We start from the raw sequence: 22,959 nt of genomic DNA on the forward strand, positions 1-22,959 counted from the left end.
TGATTCCATCTACACCTCCCGCTGCCTGGGGAAAACGGGCAGTATAATCAAAGATCCCTCCCACCCAGCTTACTCACTCTTCCAACTTCTTCCATCGGGCAGGAGATACAGAAGTCTGAGAACACGCACGAACAGACTCAAAAACAGCTTCTTCCCCACTGTCACCAGACTCCTAAATGACCCTCTTATGGACTGACCTCATTAACACTACACCCTGTCTGCTTCATCCGATGCCAGTGCTTTTGTAGTTACATTGAAAATGTTGTGTTGCCCTACTATGTATTTTCTTTTATTCCCTCTTCTTCTCATGTACTTAATGATCTGTTGAGCTGCTCGCAGAAAAATACTTTTCACTGTATCTCGGTACACGTGACAATAAACAAATCCAATCCATCCAATCCAAACCAATCTTTCGCCAAATGGGCCCTATATCTTACCAGGTGCAAGCCCAGGGTCGTCACCAGCGCAAACATGTAGACCACGTTCGGTCCAGAAGACTATCCCTTCCAAAGATTCCCCGCCCCCGGAGCTCATTTCTACAGCCACAGAGACCAAAGACAATGGAAAGTAGTCCTCACAATCTTCCTCTGGTGCCTCACTCAAAGCCTGCGCAGGTCTTTGCAGAACCGTGTGGAGATAGAGACGCCGAGATGATGGAGGCAGCAGACTCTGACTCCGAGATGGAGACACAGGACGCATCAGAAGGGGAATCCTCGGGCCCACGGGCCGTGGATGTACAACCATTACGCCGTTCATCACGGAAGCGCCGGTCTCCATCTTGTTACACATTGCTCGATCCAGTGCCTCGTGCAAATGGTGTCCGGCCTGCGGCAAAACAAGTCCGACGCCCTCCTTCGCCAGGGTATTCGGTGGATTCCTTAGACTTTGAGGGGGAGGAATGTTATAACCTGCCTGCTTACCATTGGCTGGGGACTAATGACAATCCCACAATCCTGTGGGAGTATGAGCTTCCCAAATATGGGGGGCGGAGAAATCATTAGCAGACTCCCTGTATAAATAAAGCTGGCCAGTTTGGAACCAGCCAGGAAGGAGTGAGCAGCAAGCGAAGTTGCTGCTGCTGTTGTATATATATGTTATTGTAAATAAATGTTATTTCTTTGTATCCTTAAAACTCGTGCTGGATTCTTTGTGGCCCACAGAACTATCCTCCAATCCTCTGGGACCTCACTTGTGGCCAACGAGGAAACAAAGATTTCTGTTAGAGGCCCAGCGATTTCATCTCTTTGTCTCCCTAAGTAATCTGGGATAGATGCTAATTGGCCCTGGAGATTTGTCTATCTTTTTTTAAAATATTTTATTGAAAATTTTTGGTCAACCATCACAGTACATTGTGTATCCTTTACACAATAATATAACCGTATAAATAACAATGACCTGTTTTATAAACAAAGAATAAATAATATATAACTAAAACTAAATGGCAACTGTCTTGTCTCAGATAAACACTCTCCAAAAATATGATTTAACAGTCCAATATACAATTATTTATAGCAACGACCTATACATATATATTAACAACCCTGAGAGTCCTTCTGGTCCCCCCCCCCCCCCCCCCCCCCCCGGGGCTGCTGCTGCTACCTTCTTCTTTTCCATTCCCTCTATCTTTCTGTGAGGTATTCGACGAACGGTTGCCACCGCCTGGTGAACCCTTGAGCCGATCCCCTTAGGACGAACTTAATCCGTTCCAGCTTTATAAACCCTGCCATGTCATTTATCCAGGTCTCCACCCCCGGGGGCTTGGCTTCCTTCCACATCAACAGTATCCTGCGCCGGGCTACTAGGGACGCAAAGGCCAAAACATCGGCCTCTCTCGCTTCCTGTACTCCCGGCTCTTGTGCAACCCGAAATATAGCCAACCCCCAGCTTGGTTCGACCTGGACCACCACTACTTTCGAAAGCACCTTTGTCACACCCACCCAAAACCCCTGTAGTGCCGGACATGACCAGAACATGTGGGTGTGATTCTCGAGCATCTCGCACACCTATCCTCTACCCCAAAAAATTTACTGAGCCGTGCTCCAGTCATATGCGCCCTGTGTAACACCTTAAATTGAATCAGGCTTAGCCTGGCGCACGAGGACGATGAGTTTACCCTACTTAGGGCATCCGCCCACAGCCCCTCCTCAATCTCCTCCCCCAGCTCTTCTTCCCATTTCCCTTTCAGCTCACCTACCATAATCTCCCCCTCGTCCCTCATTTCCCTATATATATCTGACACCTTACCGTCCCCCACCCATGTCTTTGAGATCACTCTGTCCTGCACCTCATGCGTCGGGAGCTGCGGGAATTCCCTCACCTGTTGCCTCGCAAAAGCCCTCAGTTGCATAGACCAGAATGCATTCCCTTGGGGCAACCCATATTTCTCGGTCAGCGCTCCCAGACTTGCGAACTTCCCATCCACAAACAGATCTTTCAGTTGCATTACTCCTGCTCTTTGCCATATTCCAAATCCCCCATCCATTCTCCCCGGGGCAAACCTATGGTTATTTCTTATCGGGGACCCCACCAAGGCTCCCGTCTTTCCCCTATGCCGTCTCCACTGTCCCCAAATTTTCAAAGTCGCCACCACCACCGGGCTTGTGGTGTATTTCTTCGGTGAGAACGGCAATGGGGCCGTCACCATAGCTTGTAGGCTAGTCCCCCTACAGGACGCCCTCTCCAATCTCTTCCACGCCGCTCCCTCCTCTTCTCCCATCCACTTACACACCACTGAGATATTGGCAGCCCAGTAGTACTCACTTAGGCTCGGTAGTGCCAGCCCCCCCCTATCCCTACCACGCTGTAAGAATCCCTTCCTCACTCTCGGGGTCTTCCCGGCCCACACAAAACTCATGATGCTCTTTTCGATCCTTTTGAAAAAAGCCTTCGTGATCACCACCGGGAGGCACTGAAACACAAAGAGGAATCTCGGGAGGACTACCATTTTAACCGCCTGCACCCTCCCTGCCAGTGACAGGGATACCATGTCCCATCTCTTGAAGTCCTCCTCCATTTGTTCCACCAATCGCGTTAAATTTAACCTATGCAATGTACCCCAATTCTTGGCTATCTGGATCCCCAAGTAACGAAAGTCCCTTGTTACCTTCCTCAGCGGAAAGTCCTCTATTTCTCTACTCTGCTCCCCTGGATGCACCACAAACAACTCACTTTTCCCCATGTTCAGTTTATATCCTGAGAATTCTCCAAACTCCCGAAGTGTCCGCATTATCTCTGGCATCCCCTCCGCCGGGTCCGCTACATATAACAAATCATCCGCATACAGAGATACCCGGTGTTCTTCTCCTCCTCTAAGTACTCCCCTCCACTTCTTGAACCCCTCAATGCTATTGCCAGGGGCTCAATCGCCAGTGCAAACAATAATGGGGACAGAGGGCATCCCTGCCTTGTCCCTCTATGGAGCCGAAAGTATGCAGATCCCCGTCCATTCGTGACCACACTCGCCACTGGGGCCCTATACAACAGCTGCACCCATCCAACATACTCATCTCCAAAACCAAATCTCCTCAGCACCTCCCACAGATAGTCCCACTCCACTCAATCAAATGCTTTCTCGGCATCCATCGCCACCACTATCTCCGCTTCCCCCTCTGGTGGGGGCATCATCATTACCCCTAGCAGCCTCCGTATATTCGTATTCAGCTGTCTCCCCTTCACGAACCCAGTTTGGTCCTCATGGACCACCCTCGGGACACAATCCTCATTGCCATTACCTTGGCCAGAATCTTAGCGTCTACATTTAGGAGGGAAATAGGTCTATAGGACCCGCATTGCAGCGGGTCCTTTTCCTTCTTCAGGAAAAGCGATATCGTTGCCTCAGACATAGTTGGGGGCATCTGTCCCCTTTCCTTTGCCTCATTAAAGGTCCTCATCAGTAGCGGGGCGAGCAAGTCCACATATTTCCTGTAAAATTCAACTGGGAATCCATCCGGTCCCAGAGCCTTCCCCGCCTGCATGCTCCTAATTCCTTTCACTACTTCCTCTGTTTCAATCTGTGCTCCCAGTCCCACCCTTTCCCGCTCCTCCACCTTGGGAAATTCCAGCCGGTCCAGAAAGCCCATCATTCTCTCCCTCCCATCCAGGGGTTGAGCTTCGTATAATTTTTTATAAAATGCCTTGAACACTCCATTCACTCTCTCCGCTCCCCGCTCCATCTCTCCTTCCTCATTCCTCGCTCCCCCTATTTCCCTCGCTGCTCCCCTTTTCCTCAATTGTTGGGCCAGCAACCTGCTCGCCTTCTCCCCATATTCGTACTGTACACCCTGTGCCTTCCTCCACTGTGCCTCTGCAGTACCCGTTGTCAGCAAGTCAAATTCTACGTGTAGCCTTTGCCTTTCCCTGTACAGTCCCTCCTCCGGTTCCTCCGCATATTGCCTGTCCACCCTCAGAAGTTCTTGCAGCAACTGCTCCCGTTCCCTACTCTCCTGCTTTCATTTATGTGCCCTTATTGATATCAGCTCCCCTCTAACCACTGCCTTCAGCGCCTCCCAGACCACTCCCACCTGGACCTCCCCATTATCATTGAGTTCCAAGTACTTTTCAATGCACCCCCTCACCCTTAGACACACCCCCTCATCTGCCATTAGTCCCATGTCCATTCTCCAGGGTGGGCGCCCTTCTGTTTCCTCCCCTATCTCCAAGTCCACCCAATGTGGAGCGTGATCCGAAATGGCTATAGCCGTATACTCCGTTCCCCTCACCTTCGGGATCAACGCCCTTCCCAAAACAAAAAAGTCTATTCGCGAATAGACTTTGTGGACATAGGAGAAAAACGAAAACTCCTTACTCCTAGGTCTGCTAAATCTCCACGGGTCTACTCCTCCCATCTGCTCCATAAAATCTTTAAGCACCTTGGCTGCTGCCGGCCTCCTTCCAGTCCTGGACCTCGACCTGTCCAGCCCTGGTTCCAACACCGTATTGAAATCTCCCCCCATTACCAACTTTCCCACCTCTAGGTCCGGGATGCGTCCTAGCATACGTCTCATAAAATTGGCATCATCCCAGTTCGGGGCATATACGTTTACCAAAACCACCGTCTCCCCCTGTAGTTTGCCACTCACCATCACGTATCTGCCCCCGCTATCCGCCACTATAGTCTTTGCCTCAAACATTACCCGCTTCCCCACTAATATAGCCACCCCCCTGTTTTTCGCATCTAGCCCCGAATGGAACACCTGCCCCACCCAACCTTTGCGTAGTCTCACCTGGTCTATCAGTTTCAAGTGCGTTTCCTGTAACATAACCACGTCTGCCTTAAGTTTCTTAATGTGTGCGAGTACCCGTGCCCTCTTTATCGGCCCGTTGAGCCCTCTCACGTTCCACGTGATCAGTCGGGTTGGGGGGCTTTTTACCCCCCCCCCTTGTCGATTAGCCATCCCCTTTTTCCAGCTCCTCACCCGGTTCCCACGCAGCTGTGTCCCCCCCAGGCGGTGCCCCCCCGCCCATCCCACCCCATACCAGCTCCCCCCTCTCCCCAGCAGCAGCAGCCCAATAGTTCCCCCCTCCCACCCCCCCCCCCACTAGATCCCCCACTAGCGTAGTTACACCCCCCCATGTTGCTCCCAGAAGTCAGCAAACTCTGGCCGACCTCGGCTTCCCCCCGTGACCTCGGCTCGCACCGTGCGACGCCCCCTCCTTCCTGCTTCCCTATTCCCGCCATGATCATCATAGCGCGGGAACCGAGCCCGTGCTTCCCCCTTGGCCCCGCCCCCAATGGCCAACGCCCCATCTCCTCCACCTCCTTTCCTCCCCCCACCACCTCCTGTGGAAAAGAGAAAAGTTACCACATCGCAGGATTAATAACATAAAACTCCTCTTTCCCCCTTTTTACCCCCCTCTTTGCCCCCCATACTCGCCCCACCACTTTGTTTCAAACGTTCTTTTTTTTAATAACCCGCTCATTCCAATTTTTCTTCCACGATAAAAGTCCACGCCTCATCCGCCGTCTCAAAGTAGTGGTGCCTCCCTTGATATGTGACCCACAGTCTTGCCGGTTGCAGCATTCCGAATTTTATCTTCTTTTTGTGAAGCACCACCTTGGCCCGATTAAAGCTCGCCCTCCTTCTCGCCACCTCCGCACTCCAGTCTTGATAAACGCGGATCACCGCGTTCTCCCACTTACTGCTCCGAGTTTCCTTTGCCCATCTAAGGACCATCTCTTTGTCCTTAAAACGGAGGAATCTCACCACTATGGCTCTAGGAATTTCTCCTGCTCTCGGTCCTCGCACCATCACTCGGTATGCTCCCTCCACCTCCAGCGGACCCGCCGGGGCCTCCGCTCCCATTAACGAGTGCAGCATCGTGCTCACATATGCCCCGACGTCCGCTCCCTCCGCACCTTCAGGAAGACCAAGAATCCTTAGGTTGTTCCTCCTCACGTTGTTCTCCAGCGCCTCCAGCCTTTCCACACACCGTTTATGGTGTGCCTCGTGCATCTCCGTCTTCACCACCAGGCCCTGTATGTCGTCCTCATTCTCGGCAGCCTTTGCCTTCACGACCCGAAGCTCCCGCTCCTGGGTCTTTTGTTCCTCCTTTAGCCCTTCGATCGCCTGTAATATCGGGGCCAACAGCTCCTTCTTCATTTCCTTTTTGAGTTCTTCCACGCAGCGTTTCAAAAACTCGTGTTGTTCAGGGCCCCATATTAAACTGCCACCTTCCGACGCCATCTTGGTTTTTGCTTGCCTTCCTTGCCGCTGCTCTAAAGGATCCACCGCAATCCGGCCAACTTCCTCTCCTTTTTTCATCCGTATCCAGGGGGGATTCCCTTCTGGTTCACCGCACAGTACTTTTAGCCGTTAAAATTGCCGTTGGGGCTCTTATTAAGAGCCCAAAAGTCCGTTCCACCGGGAGCTGCCGAAACGTGCGACTCAGCTGGTCATCGCCGCACCCGGAAGTCAGATTTGTCTATCTTAATGCCTTACAACCCACCTAACACTTCCTCCCTCGTAATAATGACTTGTTCTAAAGTGTTTACACATCCTTCTGAGACACCACCAATCAACGTGTCCCTCTCCTTTGTGAATACCGATGCAAAGTACTCAGAGTTGATGGGAAACAAATGAAGTTGGTAAGCAGTAAAGCTAAACTGAATAATCACAGGAGGATTTGAATATACTTGGGTATTGGGTAGATGAAATTCAAAATGAAATACAAAAAGCCTCACATCAGGACAATGGAAAGAAAATAATGTAGCAGGAAAATTAAAGAGATGTGAAAATCCAGGTTGCCGATAAATTGACGATAAATCACAGCCCTGCTATTGGTAATACATAAAACAAATTGCTTGTTGGGATGTCTTAGACGTTCCGCATTAAATCCAAATAGTGAGGTAATTCTGCCACTTTATAAATCATTGCTGTGGCCCAGTACTTGGCAGCAATCCTAACTCGCCTACTGCCAGTTCCCCATTCAGGAGAAAATATTTTTTTAATTTAATTTGGTGGTGATCTAACAATCTGTTTAGGGACCAGCTATTAGGCTGCATGGAGGCCTGGTGTTGGCTGTTTAGGACAAACCAGTCTTGTGATGGGACTTCAACAGATGATGGTCTTTTTATTTGCACGTGCCACAATCTCAGGTGTGGCTCTGCAAGTCCATTTTTATTTTGACCTTTACCAATTCGGCATTTCCAGTTCATAATGAACATACGTGTTCTCCTGGCCATACTGAAGCTGCAGAGGCTGTTTAGCTGCAAAGCAGAATTTCTAAGCCTTTGTGTTTATGAAATTTCAAGTGATTGCACTTAATTTGTTTCCGTGTTGTTGATGTGAGCACACTGGATTTCAGCTCCTTCACGGGCCACCACCTAATACTGAGTGTCCAATGCCCAACCCTCAGAAATATTTCCCACGATACATCAAGGCATATAATTTCCACTCAGTATTCTGGCTAATGTTGATTGAATATGAGCAGACTTCTTGCCTTCTGAAGAGGCCCCAATCTGTCTTGTGGTGAAAACTGTTTCTTCAGTCTGTACAGAATATTCTTTTTTTCACAGGTTCCCCAAACCTAAGGCAGAAGCCTCCGCCGCGCAGAGAGATCAGCCTGGTACGTATACATTCTGTCTTCCTGTGACATCAACAATAAACTTTTTCAACAGCTTCTCTCAATCTCATGACCTGGACCACCAGAAATGCTAAGGCAGCAAGCACAGACAAGTTGCCCTTCAAGCCACTTTGCATCCTGATTTGGAATATATTGCTGTTCTTCCACTGTGACTGGCTCCTGGAACTCACACTCTGACAGCACGATGGGTGTTCCTTTACCAGGTGGACTGCTACAGCAGATGGCTCAACACCACCTTCTCAACTCGGGCGGAAGCAAAGTGGTGGCCTTGCCAGCAACACTCACATCCCATTAACAAATGTTACAGATATCTGCCCATTACAGTGGAGTGCTGCGACCTCTTCACTTTACTTCTTTGTCAGTATGTCTGCTAACTTAATCTGATTTTATTTGCACTGTGTAAGTCTGAATTTGAAGATTTAGTTCCTAGTTCACTTTGCACTCTACACTAACTGACCTAACTGTGCTGGTTTCGCTTGCATTGCCATGCAGTGCTCATTTCTAATTGGTCCATCTTGTCCAGAGGGTGAGAGAATGGACCGGGCTGTTCAACTGATTTACCTGCAGGGGAAGCCAGATGCCATTTGTGCGTGACCGGGACATGAGGGTAGCAGAAACTGAACCCATGAGGATGGCACACCATGACTGGATTTACTGGGCGTCCTCACTTTTGTCTCTTGCCCCTACCTCACCCTCAGCAGAGGTGCAGTTCTACTCCTCTCCAGCCAGCTCGAGGGCTCTTTCCTCAAATAGAGTGAGGGCCTTCAACTCAGGGGTCACTCTGGCCGGCTGTGTCCACCCACGCCGATTGTGCTCGAGCTTGTCCTGAAATGAGACAGGTGGGGAGTGTACGGCAGGATTCGTGCAAGGTCAGATGGTAAGGATGTCTGGCATGCATGGCAGGATATGAGGAGGAGAGGATTCACGGGGGGGAATAAAGTGGGGGTGGGGGATGGTAGCAGGGCAAGAGGTGCAAATGGCAATTAATGCAAAATAAATTATTAATTTGAAACCTGAGGTTGGTAGACTTTTGTGAACCAAAAGTGTTAAGGGATATGGGAAAAGCTGGGAAGGTTAGGCCAGAATTCTACGTGCTGCATTCAGACACGCAACCGACCCAACCGAGAACAAATCTGCACAAGAAAACATCAACCGTGCACCTAGACGTCATCGTGCCATATTATGGTCTGCAGGCGTGCGTGTGAATTAAAAGTGCACCCACTGACAATAAAGTTCCAATTAAAGCCTCAGTCAACCAGTATTTTTGTCCCGTGCGCATGGGCCAATTGACCTGGCGGCCTTCACATTTTTGCATAATTCTCAATCCAGGTAGGATAAAATGCCCCTCTCAAACTTTACTTCTGCCCCTTCAACCCATTCCCCCCTCACCCCACCACCTTCTTTTCCCTCCAGTGTCCTCTCTGATCCTTACCTGCTTAGCCTTCTGTGCTCTACCTCTGCGTCTAGGTGTGTCCCCAGGATGCACGTCAGAGGTGGAGGCAGCCAGTTGCTTAATGCGTCCTGTCGCCTTCGATGCCCCTGCTGGAGGTCCGCTGGGAGCCCTGGGATGGAGGGCCACTCACCAGTGACACATGCCTCACCGTTTATGGATTTCAGCAAAGCGTTTGATAAGGTTCCCCACGGTAGGCTATTGCAGAAAATACGGAGGCTGGGGATTGAGGGTGATTTAGAGATGTGGATCAGAAATTGGCTAGCTGAAAGAAGACAGAGGGTGGTGGTTGATGGGAAATGTTCAGAATGGAGTACAGTCACAAGTGGAGTACCACAAGGATCTGTTCTGGGGCCGTTGCTGTTTGTCATTTTTATCAATGACCTAGAGGAAGGCGCAGAAGGGTGGGTGAGTAAATTTGCAGACGATACTAAAGTCGGTGGTGTTGTCGATAGTATGGAAGGATGTAGCAGGTTACAGAGGGATATAGATAAGCTGCAGAGCTGGGCTGAGAGGTGGCAAATGGAGTTTAATGTAGAGAAGTGTGAGGTGATTCACTTTGGAAGGAATAACAGGAATGCGGAATATTTGGCTAATGCGTAAAGTTCTTGAAAGTGTGGATGAGCAGAGGGATCTAGGTGTCCATGTACATAGATCCCTGAAAGTTGCCACCCAGGTTGATAGGGTTGTGAAGAAGGCCTATGGAGTGTTGGCCTTTATTGGTAGAGGGATTGAGTTCCGGAGTCAGGAGGTCATGTTGCAGCTGTACAGAACTCTGGTACGGCCGCATTTGGAGTATTGCGTACAGTTCTGGTCACCGCATTATAGGAAGGACGTGGAGGCTTTGGAGCGGGTGCAGAGGAGATTTACCAGGATGTTGCCTGGTATGGAGGGAAAATCTTATGAGGAAAGGCTGATGGACTTGAGGTTGTTTTCGTTGGAGAGAAGAAGGTTAAGAGGAGACTTTTTTTTTAATTAAATATTTTATTGAAAATTTTTGGTCAACCAACACAGTACATTGTGCATCCTTTACACAATATTATAACAACACAAATAACAATGACCTATTTTATAAACAAAAAATGAATAAATAATATATAACAAAAATGAAAACTAGCCCTAATTGGCAACTGCCTTGTCACAAGTAACACTCTCCAAAAATATAATTTAACAGTCCAATATATAATTATCTGTAGCAACGACCTATACATACTATACAGTATATATTAACAACCCTGAGAGTCCTTCTGGTTCCGCCTCCCCCCCCCCCCCCCCCCCCCCCCCCACCCTCCCGATCCTGGGCTGCTGCTGCTGCCTTCTTTTTCCCATTCCGTCTATCTTTCTGCGAGGTATTCGACGAACGGTTGCCACCGCCTGGTGAACCCTTGAGCCGACCCCCTTAGGACGAACTTAATCCGCTCTAGCTTTATAAACCCCGCCATGTCATTTATCCAGGTCTCCACCCCCGGGGGCTTGGCTTCTTTCCACATTAGCAATATCCTGCGCCGGGCTACTAGGGACGCAAAGGCCAAAACATCGGCCTCTCTCGCCTCCTGCACTCCCGGCTCTTGCGCAACCCCAAATATAGCCAACCCCCAGCTTGGTTCGACCCGGACTCCTACTACTTTTGAAAGCACCTTTGTCACCCCCATCCAAAACCCCTGTAGTGCCGGACATGACCAGAACATGTGGGTGTGATTCGCTGGGCTTCTCGAGCATCTCGCACACCTATCCTCTACCCCCAAAAATTTACTGAGCCGTGCTCCAGTCATATGCGCCCTGTGTAACACCTTAAATTGAATCAGGCTTAGCCTGGCACACGAGGACGATGAGTTTACCCTACTTAGGGCATCCGCCCACAGCCCCTCCTCAATCTCCTCCCCCAGCTCTTCTTCCCATTTCCCTTTTAGTTCATCTACCATAGTCTCCCCTTCGTCCCTCATTTCCCTATATATATCTGACACCTTACCATCCCCCACCCATGTCTTTGAGATCACTCTGTCCTGCACCTCTTGTGTCGGGAGCTGCGGGAATTCCCTCACCTGTTGCCTCGCAAAAGCCCTCAGTTGCATATACCTGAATGCATTCCCTTGGGGCAACCCATATTTCTCAGTCAGCGCTCCCAGACTCGCGAACTTCCCATCCACAAACAGATCTTTCAGTTGCGTTATTCCTGCTCTTTGCCACATTCCATATCCCCCATCCATTCCCCCCGGGGCAAACCTATGGTTGTTTCTTATCGGGGACCCCCCCAAGGCTCCAGTCTTTCCCCTATGCCGTCTCCACTGTCCCCAAATCTTCAGTGTAGCCACCACCACCGGGCTTGTGGTGTAGTTCCTCGGTGAGAACGGCAATGGGGCTGTCACCATAGCCTGTAGGCTAGTCCCCCTACAGGACGCCCTCTCTAATCTCTTCCACGCCGCTCCCTCCTCCTCTCCCATCCACTTATTCACCATTGAAATATTAGCGGCCCAATAATACTCACTTAGGCTCGGTAGTGCCAGCCCCCCCCCTATCCCTGCTACGCTGTAAGAATCCCTTCCTCACTCTCGGGGTCTTCCCGGCCCACACAAAACCCATGATGCTCTTTTCAATCCTTTTAAAAAAAGCCTTCGTGATCACCACCGGGAGGCACTGAAACACAAAGAGGAATCTCGGGAGGACCACCATCTTAACCGCCTGCACCCTCCCTGCCATTGACAGGGATACCATTTCCCATCTCTTGAAATCCTCCTCCATCTGTTCCACCAACCGCGTTAAATTTAACCTATGCAATGTGCCCCAATTCTTAGCTATCTGGATCCCCAGGTAACGAAAGTCCCTTGTTACCTTCCTCAACGGTAGGTCCTCTATTTCTCTACTCTGCTCCCCTGGATGCACCACAAACAACTCACTTTTCCCCATGTTCAATTTATACCCTGAAAAATCCCCAAACTCCCCAAGTATCCGCATTATTTCTGGCATCCCCTCCGCCGGGTCCGCCACGTATAGTAGCAAATCGTCCGCATACAAAGATACCCGGTGCTCTTCTCCTCCCCTAAGTACTCCCCTCCACTTCTTGGAACCCCTCAACGCTATCGCCAGGGGCTCAATCGCCAGTGCAAACAATAATGGGGACAGAGGGCATCCCTGCCTTGTCCCTCTATGGAGCCGAAAATATGCAGATCCCCGTCCATTCGTGACCACGCTCGCCACTGGGGCCCTATACAACAGCTGCACCCATCTAACATACCCCTCTCCAAAACCAAATCTCCTCAACACCTCCCACAAATAATCCCACTCCACTCTATCAAATGCTTTCTCGGCATCCATCGCCACTACTATCTCAGTTTCTCCCTCTGGTGGGGTCATCATCATTACCCCTAACAACCTCCGTATATTCGTGTTCAGCTGTCTCCCCTTCACAAACCCAGTTTGGTCCTCGTGGGCCACCCCCGGGACACATTCCTCTATTCTCATTGCCATTACCTTGGCCAGGACCTTGGCATCTACATTTAGGAGGGAAATAGGTCTATAGGACCCGCATTGTAGCGGGTCCTTTTCCTTCTTTAAGAGAAGCGATATCGTTGCTTCAGACATAGTCGGGGGCAGTTGTCCCCTTTCCTTTGCCTCATTAAAGGTCCTCGTCAGTACCGGGGCGAGCAAGTCCACATATTTTCTATAGAATTCGACTGGGAATCCACCCGGTCCCGGGGCCTTTCCCGCCTGCATGCTCCTAATTCCTTTCACCACTTCTTCTACCTCGATCTGTGCTCCCAGTCCCACCCTTTCCTGCTCTTCCACCTTGGGAAATTCCAGCCGATCCAAGAAGCCCATCATTCTCTCCCTCCAATCCGGGGGTTGAGCTTCATATAATTTTTTATAAAATGTCTTGAACACTCCATTCACTCTCTCCGCTCCCCGCTCCATCTCTCCTTCCTCATCCCTCACTCCCCCTATTTCCCTCGCTGCTCCCCTTTTCCTCAATTGGTGTGCCAGCAACCTGCTCGCCTTCTCCCCATATTCGTACTGTACACCCTGTGCCTTCCTCCATTGTGCCTCTGCAGTGCCTGTAGTCAGCAAGTCAAATTCTACATGTAGCCTTTGCCTTTCCCTGTACAGTCCCTCCTCCGGTGCTTCCGCATATTGTCTGTCCACCCTCAAAAGTTCTTGCAGCAACCGCTCCCGTTCCTTACTCTCCTGCTTCCCTTTATGTGCCCTTATTGATATCAGCTCCCCTCTAACCACCGCCTTCAACGCCTCCCAGACCACTCCCACCTGGACCTCCCCATTATCATTGAGTTCCAAGTACTTTTCAATGCACCCCCTCACCCTTAGACACACCCCCTCATCTGCCATTAGTCCCATGTCCATTCTCCAGGGTGGGCGCCCTCCTGTTTCCTCCCCTATCTCCAAGTCCACCCAGTGTGGAGCGTGATCCGAAATGGCTATAGCCGTATACTCCGTTCCCCTCACCTTCGGGATCAATGCCCTACCCAGCACAAAAAAGTCTATTCGCGAGTAGACTTTATGGACATAGGAGAAAAACGAGAACTCCTTACTCCTAGGTCTGCTAAATCTCCACGGGTCTACACCTCCCATCTGCTCCATAAAATCTTTAAGTACCTTGGCTGCTGCCGGCCTCCTTCCAGTCCTGGACTTCGACCTATCCAGCCCTGGTTCCAACACCGTATTAAAATCTCCCCCCATTATCAGCTTTCCCATCTCTAGGTCCGGAATGCGTCCTAGCATCCGCCTCATAAAATTGGCATCATCCCAGTTCGGGGCATATACGTTTACCAAAACCACCGTCTCCCCCTGTAGTTTGCCACTCACCATCACGTATCTGCCCCCGTTATCCGCCACTATAGTCTTTGCCTCGAACATTACCCGCTTCCCCACTAATATAGCCACCCCCCTGTTTTTCGCATCTAGCCCCGAATGGAACACCTGCCCCACCCATCCTTTGCGTAGCCTAACCTGGTCTATCAGTTTCAGGTGCGTTTCTTGTAACATAACCACATCTGCCTTAAGTTTCTTAAGGTGTGCGAGTACCCGTGCCCTCTTTATCGGCCCGTTCAGCCCTCTCACGTTCCACGTGATCAGCCGAGTTGGGGGGGCTTCCTACCCCCCCCCCCTTGTCGATTAGCCATCACCTTTTTCCAGCTCCTCACCCGGTTCCCACGCAGCTGTATCTCCCCCAGGCGGTGCCCCCCCGCCCATCCTCTCCCATACCAGCTCCCCCCTCTCCCCAGCAGCAGCAACCCAGTAATTCCCCCCTCCCACCCCACCCCGCTAGATCCCCCGCTGGCGTAATTACTCCCCCATGTTGCTCCCAGAAGTCAGCAAACTCTGGCTGACCTCGGCTTCCCCCCGTGACCTCGGCTCGCACCGTGCGACGCCCCCTCCTTCCTGCTTCTCTATTCCCGCCATGATTATCATAGCGCGGGAACCAAGCCCGCGCTTCTCCCTTGGCCCCGCCCCCAATGGCCAACGCCCCATCTCCTCCACCTCCCCTCCTCCCCCCATCACCACCTGTGGGAGAGAGAAAAGTTACCACATCGCAGGATTAGTACATAAAACCCCTCTTTGCCCCCCACATTCGCCCCACCACTTTGTTCGAACGTTCTTTTTAATAACCCGTTCATTCCAGTTTTTCTTCCACAATAAAAGTCCACGCTTCATCCGCCGTCTCAAAGTAGTGGTGCCTCCCTCGATATGTGACCCACAGTCTTGCCGGTTGCAGCATTCCAAATTTTATCTTCTTTTTATGAAGCACCGCCTTGGCCCGATTAAAGCTCGCCCTCCTTCTCGCCACCTCCGCACTCCAGTCTTGATAAACGCGGATCACCGCGTTCTCCCATTTACTGCTCCGAGTTTTCTTCGCCCATCTAAGGACCATTTCTCTATCCTTAAAACGGAGGAATCTCACCACTATGGCTCTGGGAATTTCTCCTGCTCTCGGTCCTTGCGCCATCACTCGGTATGCTCCCTCCACCTCCAACGGACCCGCCGGGGCCTCCGCTCCCATTAATGAGTGCAGCATCGTGCTCACATATGCCCCGACGTCCGCTCCCTCCACACCTTCAGGAAGACCAAGAATCCTCAGGTTGTTCCTCCTTGCGTTGTTTTCCAGTGCCTCCAACCTTTCCACACATCGTTTCTGATGTGCCTCCTGCGTCTCCGTCTTCACCACCAGGCCCTGTATGTCGTCCTCATTCTCGGCTGCCTTTGCCTTCACGACCCGAAGCTCCCGCTCCAGGGTCTTTTGTTCCTCCTTTAGCCCTTCGATCGCCTGTAGTATCGGGGCCAACAGCTCTTTCTTCATTTCCTTTTTGATCTCTTCCACACAGCATTTCAAGAACTCTTGTTGTTCAGGGCCCCATGTTAAACTGCCACCTTCCGACGCCATCTTGGTTTTTGCTTGCCTTCCTTGCCGCTGTTCGAAAGGATTCACTGCAATCTGGCCACTTTCTCCTCCTTTTTCCATCCGTATCCAGGGGGGATTCCCTTCTGGTTTACCGCAGTGTTTTTAGCCGTCAAAATTGCCGTTGGGGCTCCTATCAAGAGCCCAAAAGTCCGTTTCACAGGGAGCTGCCGAAACGTGCGACTCAGCTGGTCATCGCCGCACCCGGAAGTCGTTAAGAGGAGACTTAATAGAGGCATACAAAATGATCAGTGGGTTAGATAGGGTGGACAGTGAGAGCCTTCTCCCGCGGATGGAAATGGCTGGCACGAGGGGACATAGCTTTAAACTGAGGGGTAATAGATATAGGACAGAGGTCAGAGGTAGGTTCTTTACGCAAAGAGTAGTGAGGCCATGGAATGCCCTACCTGCTACAGTAGTGAACTCGCCAACATTGAGGGCATTTAAAAGTTTATTGGATAAACATATGGATGATAATGGCATAGTGTAGGTTAGATGGCTTTTGTTTCGGTGCAACATCGTGGGCCGAAGGGCCTGTACTGCGCTGTATTGTTCTATGTTCTATGTTCCACCCTGTTCCGGGGGCTGACTACAAGACGCGCTGTTGTGTGTGTGGGGTAGGGGTGGGGGGGGGGAACTGATAGACGCCATCGCCACTCATACGGTGGCTCAAGGTTGGTATTCAGCGACCCGTCCTGGTCAGTGCCTGTAGGTTCCTGAGGTCACCATGGGATAGAGGGGCAGTTGGATTGAGCCTTGGCCTCTGCCTCGCATTGTCGGCACTATCTCCTGTGCCATACATAACCTCTGGGATTCCTCCAATCGACTCTGGACCTGCTGGAGTGTCGCTGACATCCCCCTCTGAATATCACAGTCGCTCCCTATCTACTACATCAGCTCCGGGTAAACCTGGGCCAGAGGCTCAGCATCTGTTTGGGACGCAGCTGGGTCTTGGGATTCAGTAGACCTCCAACTGGTGTCTTGCTTAAACGTTCCTGCATGCGTCTCACAATGTCCTCCCCGTGTCCCCGCAGGAGACGTTGGCCCAGAACAGAATGTTCCTGCCTCCACCTGATGTGCATCAACAACTGTGTGGTGCTCACCAGATTGTGCCCCAGAAGCCTGTCCACTACTGCCCTTACTGAGGTGACTCTGCGCTGGTGGAGGGTGGGGATGGCAGCTGTGCCACGAATATGGTGATGTCCTCAGAGAAAGGGAAGGATCATTCTGACTGGCATTAACAACTCGTGTGTGACACCCGGTGCCGTACGCCAACCTCTCCATTGGTGACCGATCTGACCTCAGCCATCCCTCCAGGGCCCGTTCTTCATAGCGCGTGAAGATCCTGATGTCCGGCACCTCGCCGCCTGCCTGGGCGATCTCCCGTCTGTTCTTGGCCAACTTCTCCTGCGGGGACACGGGGAGGACATTGTGAGCCACACGCATCATTCATCGTGGTGCAGGCAGAGAGATGGGTGACCACCAGAAGGGGCAGGCAGTCAGTGCAGGAATCCCCTGTGGTTGTCCCCCTCTCGAACAGGTATACCGCTTTGGATACTGTCAGGAGGAATAGCCTATCAGGGGATAACAGCAGCAGCTGGAGCAGTGGCACCACGGCTGGCTCTGATGTTCAGCAGGGAGGGTCAAAGCGCAGAAGAGCAATAGTCATAGGGGACTCTATAGTCAGGGGCACAGATAGGTGCTTCTGTGGATGTGAAAGAGACTCCAGGATGGTATGTTGCCTCCCTAGTGCCAGGGTCCAGGATGTCTCTGAACGGGTAGCGGGCATCCTGAAGGGGGAGGGCAAACAGACAGAGGTCGTTGTACATATTGGTACTAACGACATAGGCAGGAAGGGGCATGAGGTCCTGCAGCAGGAGTTCAGGGAGCTAGGCAGAAAGTTAAAAGACAGGACCTCGAGGGTTGTAATCTCGGGATTACTCCCTGTGCCACGTGCCAGTGAGGCTAGAAATAAGAAGATAGAGCAGCTAAACACGTGGCTAAACAGCTGGTGTAGGAGGGAGGGTTTCCGTTATCTGGACCACTGGGAGCTCTTCCGGGGCAGGTGTGACCTGTATAAGAAGGACGGGTTGCATCTAAACTGGAGAGGCATAAATATCCTGGCTGCGAGGTTTGCTAGTGTCACACGGGAGGGTTTAAAGCAGTATGGCAGGAGGGTGGGTACCGGAGCAAAACGTCAGAAGAGGGAGAACTAGGGAATAGGGCAAGTATGCCTCTGAGGAAGAGCAGACAGGGAGATGTTGCCGAAAACAGCGGGACTGGTGGCCTGAAGTGCATATGTTTTAATGCAAGAAGTATAACAGGTAAGGCAGATTAACTTAGAGCTTGGATTAGTAGTTGGAACTATGATGTTGTTGCCATTACAGAGACCTGGTTGAGAGAAGGACAGGATTGGCAGCTAAACATTCCAGGATTTAGATGGTTCAGACGGGATAGAGGGGGATGTAAAAGGGGTGGAGGGGTTGCGCTACTGGTTAGGGAGAATATCACAGCTGTACTGCGGGAGGACACCTCAGGGCAGCGAGGCTATATGGGTAGAGATCAGGAATAAGAAGGGTGCAGTCACAATGTTGGGGGTTTACTACAGGCCACCCAACAGCCAGCGGGAGATAGGTAGACAGATTTTGGAAAGGAGTAAAAGCAACAGGGTCGTTGTGATGGGAGACTTTAATTTCCCCAATATTGACTGGGACTCACTTAGTGCTGGGGGCTTGGACGGGGCAGAGTTTGTAAGGAGCATCCAGGAGGGCTTCTTAAAATAATATGTAGATAGTCCAACTAGGGAAGGGGCTACACTGGACCTGGTATTGGGGTATGAGCCCGGCCATTTGGTAGAAGTTTCAGTCGGGGAGCATTTCGGGAACAGTGACCACAATTCAGCAAGTTTTAAAGTGCTGGTGGACAAGGATAAGAGTGGTCCTCAGGTGAATGTGCTAAATTGGGGGAAGGCTAATTATAACAATATTAGGCAGAAACTGAAGAACCTAGATTGGGGGCGGTTGTTTGAGGGGAAATCAACACCTGACATGTGGGAGGCTTTCAAATGTCAATTGAAAGGAATTCAGGACCAGCATGTTCCTGTGCGGAAGAAGGATAAACACAGCAAATTTTGGGAGATATATTGTAGGTCTCGTCAAAAAGAAAAAGGAGGCATTGTCAGGGCTAGAAGGCTGGGAACAGACGAAGCCTGTGTGGAATATACGGAAAGTAGGAAGGAACTTAAGCAAGGAATCAGGAGGGCTAAAAGGGGTCACGAAAAGTCATTGGCAAATAGAGTTAAGGAAAATCCCAAGGCTTTTTACACGTACATAAAAAGCAAGAGGGTAGCCAGGGAAAGGATGGGCCCACTGAAGGACAGTGTGGAGCCAGAGGAAATGAGCAAGGTGCTAAATGAATACTTTGCATCAGTATTCATGAAAGAGAAGGAATTGGTAGATGTTGAGTCTGGAGAAGGGTGTGTAGATAGCCTGGGTCACATTGAGATCCAAAAAGATGAGGTGTTGGGTGTCTTGAAAAATATTAAGGTAGATAAGTCCCCAGGGCCTGATGGGATCTACCCCAGAATACTGAAAGATGCAAGAGAGGAAATTGCTGAGGCCTTGAAAGAAATCTTTGGATCCTTACTGTCTTCAGGTGATGTCCCGGAGGACTGGAGAATCGCCAATGTTGTTCCTTTGTTTAAGAAGGGTAGCAAAGATAATCCAGGGAACTACAGGACGGTGAGCCTTACGTCAGTGGTAGGGAAATTACTGGAGAGAATTCTTCGAGACAGGATCTACTCCTATTTGGAAGCAAGTGGACGTATTAGTGAGAGGCAGCATGGTTTTGTGAAGGGGAGGTCCTGTCTCACTAACTTGATAGAGTTTTTTGAGGAGGTCACACAGATGATTGATGCAGGAAGGGCAGTGGATGTTGTCTATATAGACTTCAGTAATGCCTTTGACAAGGTCCCTCAAAGCAGACTGGTACAAAAGATGAAGTCACACGTGATCAGGGGTGAGGTGGCAAGATGGATTCAGAACTGGCTAGGTCATAGAAGGCAGTGAGTAGCAACGGAAGGGTGCTTTTCTGATTGGAGGGCTGTGACTAGTGGTGTTCCACAGGGATCAGTGCTGAGACTTTGCTGTTTGTAGTATATATAAAGGATTTGGAGGAAAATGTAACTGGTCTGATTAGTAAGTTTGCAGACGACACAAAGGTTGGTGGAACTGCGGATAGCGATGAGGACGGTCAGAGGATACAGCAGGATTTAGATTGTTTGGAGACTTGGGCAGAGAGATGGCAGATGGAGTTTAATCCAGACAAATGTGAGCTTATGCATTTTGGAAGGTCTAATGCAGGTAGGGAATATACAGTGAATGGTAGAAGTCTCAAGAGTATTGACAGTCAGAGAGATCTAGGTGTACAGGTCCACAGGTCACTGAAAGGGGCAATACAGGTGGAGAAGGTAGTCAAGCAAGCATACAGCATGCTTGCCTTCATTGGCCGGGGCATTGAGTATAAAAATTGGCAAGTCATGTTGCAGCTGTATTGAACCTTAGTTGGGCCACACTTGGAGTATACTGTTAAATTCTGGTCGCCACACTACCAGAAGGATGCGGAGGCTTTAGAGAGGGTGCAGAAGAGATTTACCAGAATGTTCCCTGGTATGGAGGGCATTAGCTATGAGGAGCGGTTGAATAAACTCGGTTTGTTCTCACTGGAACGACGGAGGTTGAGGGGCGACCTGATAGAGGTATACAAAATTATGAGGGGCATAGACAGAGTGGATAGTCAGAGACTTTTTCCCAGGGTAGAGGGGTCAATTACTAGGAGGCATAGGTTTAATGTGCAAGGGGCGAGGTTTAGAGGAGATGTACGAGGCAAGTTTTTTTACACAGAGGGTAGTGGGTGCCTGGAACTCGCTGCCGGAGGAGGTGGTGGAAGCAGAGACGATAGTGACGTTTACGGGGCATCTTGACAAATACATGAATAGGATGGGAATAGAGGGATACGGACCCAGGAAGTGCAGAAGATTTTAGTTTAGATGGGCAGCATGGTCGGCACAGGCTTGTCCCTGTGCTGTATGTTTCTTTGTTCTTTTGTGGTGCCTGGGGTGGGCAGCACTGCTGGACATGGGTGGTGGTCCGGGACACAATATGGTGCTGGGCGGGGACGGTGTCAGGCGCAGGATCATTGGAGAGGGTGGACTGGGTGGGGTGGCGGGCTGGGCTGGGGTGGGGCGGTGGGCTGAGATGGGGGGGTGGGCTGGGATGGGGGGGTGGGCAGGGGGTGGCGGGCTGGGGTGGGGCGGCGGGCTGAGATGGGGGGGTGGGCTGGGATGGGATGGTGGGCAGGGGGTGGCGGGCTGGGGTGGGGTGGTGGGCAGGGGGTGGCGGGATGGGGTGGGGCAGCGGGCTGAGGTGGGGTGGCGGGATGGGGTGGGGTGCTGGGATGGGGCGGGCTGTGGTGGGATGGGGTGTCAGGCTGGGGGATGGGGTGGGTGGGCAGTCTGGGGGCTGGGCCGGTACCAGCCACGTGTGGCCCGGTAGATGTTGTTGATCTCATGGCACTGGGTGCTGGTCCTTCTGATGACACTTCCTGAGCTGACGACCGCTGCCACTTACTCCCAGGTGACACTGGCTGCCCTGTGGCTGACCCTCCGAGCCCCCTGGGGGAACAGGGCATCCCGTCTGCACTCGACTGTGCCCAACAATCTGGCCAGGCCGGCATCCCCGAATCGTGGGGCTGGTCGCCTCAGTGACATGGTCCCTGCTGTGTGGGATTGGCTGTGCAGGATCGGTTTAAATGCTGCTCTCCCTTTTTGGCAGGAACTGGCGGGCGCAGTCCCAGCGAATCAGCCGGCGGGACCATCATGGGGCCTCGTTAAGTGGCCAATTAACATTTGATATCGGTGGTGGGATCGTCAGCTCGAGCGGTAGTTGCTGCTCTCTCCCACACTTTGAAACCTTTCCATTAAATGGCATCCTTAGAAATCTTTTGATTAAATCGCACCCTTAAATTCTGGAATTTTATATACCATATAAGGACTTTTAAAAATAGAGTCAAGGAAATAAAAACGTTATTTTACAATAAAGGTTGTGAAAATACCAGATTGATTTCGAAGCTTTTAATCAATGTTGGTTTTTTGTGTTGAGCAGGGTTTCCAGCTGCCAAAGCCCCCAGAGCCACCTGCTGTTGAAGTGGAGTACTACACCATTGCAGAATTCCAGACACACATTGCCGATGGGATTAGCTTCCGTGGAGGACAGAAAGCTGAGGTACACAGCATGTTTTAACAATCTCCAATAGAATCTGGCATTGGAGAGTTCAATTCTTATTGTAAAATGTTATGACCCTGTCCAGACCAAAAACGAAAAGAACCAAATATGCGAAATGGCTCCCAACAAAAATGAACAAGATTTCAATTTTTATAAATTCTGCTTCAACAATCAACCCAAAATCACAATGAATTAGAACTGAGTTAATTGACAAATTGTGGTCAAAATAAGCTGCAAATTACACTTTAAATAGCTGACATAACAAAGATAGATCTATGAACTGCCACTTAGAATTTGCTCTTCGTGAGTTCTCTGCCTGAAGGCAGGCTCCACTCCCCAGGCCGGGATCTCCACCACATGTCGGTTAAGGGACAGGTCCCAGTTTTACTCCCGCCTGAACAGGGATTGGACCCCAGTGTTCACCTGGGGAGCAGAACCTGCCAGGGGAGTTCAAAAGAGCAGATTGCTCTAGGGGGAAAGGTGATGCCTGGGAACTGCCCCCCTGACTCTGCCCGGGGGTGGGGAGGGGGGGGGCATATACTGTGGAGGGGGTGGGGGTGTTCTGTTGTGTATGGGCACAGTTTTCATTTTTTTATATTGGTTGATGGCAGACACAGAGAGACATAAGAACATAAGAACTAGGAGCAGGAGTAGGCCATCTGGCCCCTCGAGCCTGCCCCACCATTCAATGAGATCATGGCTGATCTTTTGTGGACTCAGCTCCACTTTCCGGCCCGAAC

At 50.9% G+C, this 22,959-nt stretch overlaps 1 protein-coding gene across 4 annotated transcripts in view; it reads left to right on the forward strand.

Moving 5' to 3' along the window:
* sh3pxd2aa (SH3 and PX domains 2Aa) overlaps positions 1-22,959 on the forward strand; it is a 395,200-nt gene that overhangs the window by 357,611 nt on the left and 14,630 nt on the right. For all 4 annotated transcript variants that reach the window (XM_072479783.1, XM_072479782.1, XM_072479785.1 and 1 more), the window contains 2 exons: positions 8,015-8,064; positions 22,100-22,219. In XM_072479783.1, coding sequence (XP_072335884.1) covers positions 8,015-8,064; positions 22,100-22,219 — 170 coding nt within the window. The remainder of the gene's footprint in view (positions 1-8,014; positions 8,065-22,099; positions 22,220-22,959) is intronic.

This window comes from Scyliorhinus torazame, chromosome 16, assembly GCF_047496885.1.
Source record: "Scyliorhinus torazame isolate Kashiwa2021f chromosome 16, sScyTor2.1, whole genome shotgun sequence".
Classification (NCBI taxonomy): Eukaryota; Metazoa; Chordata; class Chondrichthyes; order Carcharhiniformes; family Scyliorhinidae; genus Scyliorhinus; species Scyliorhinus torazame.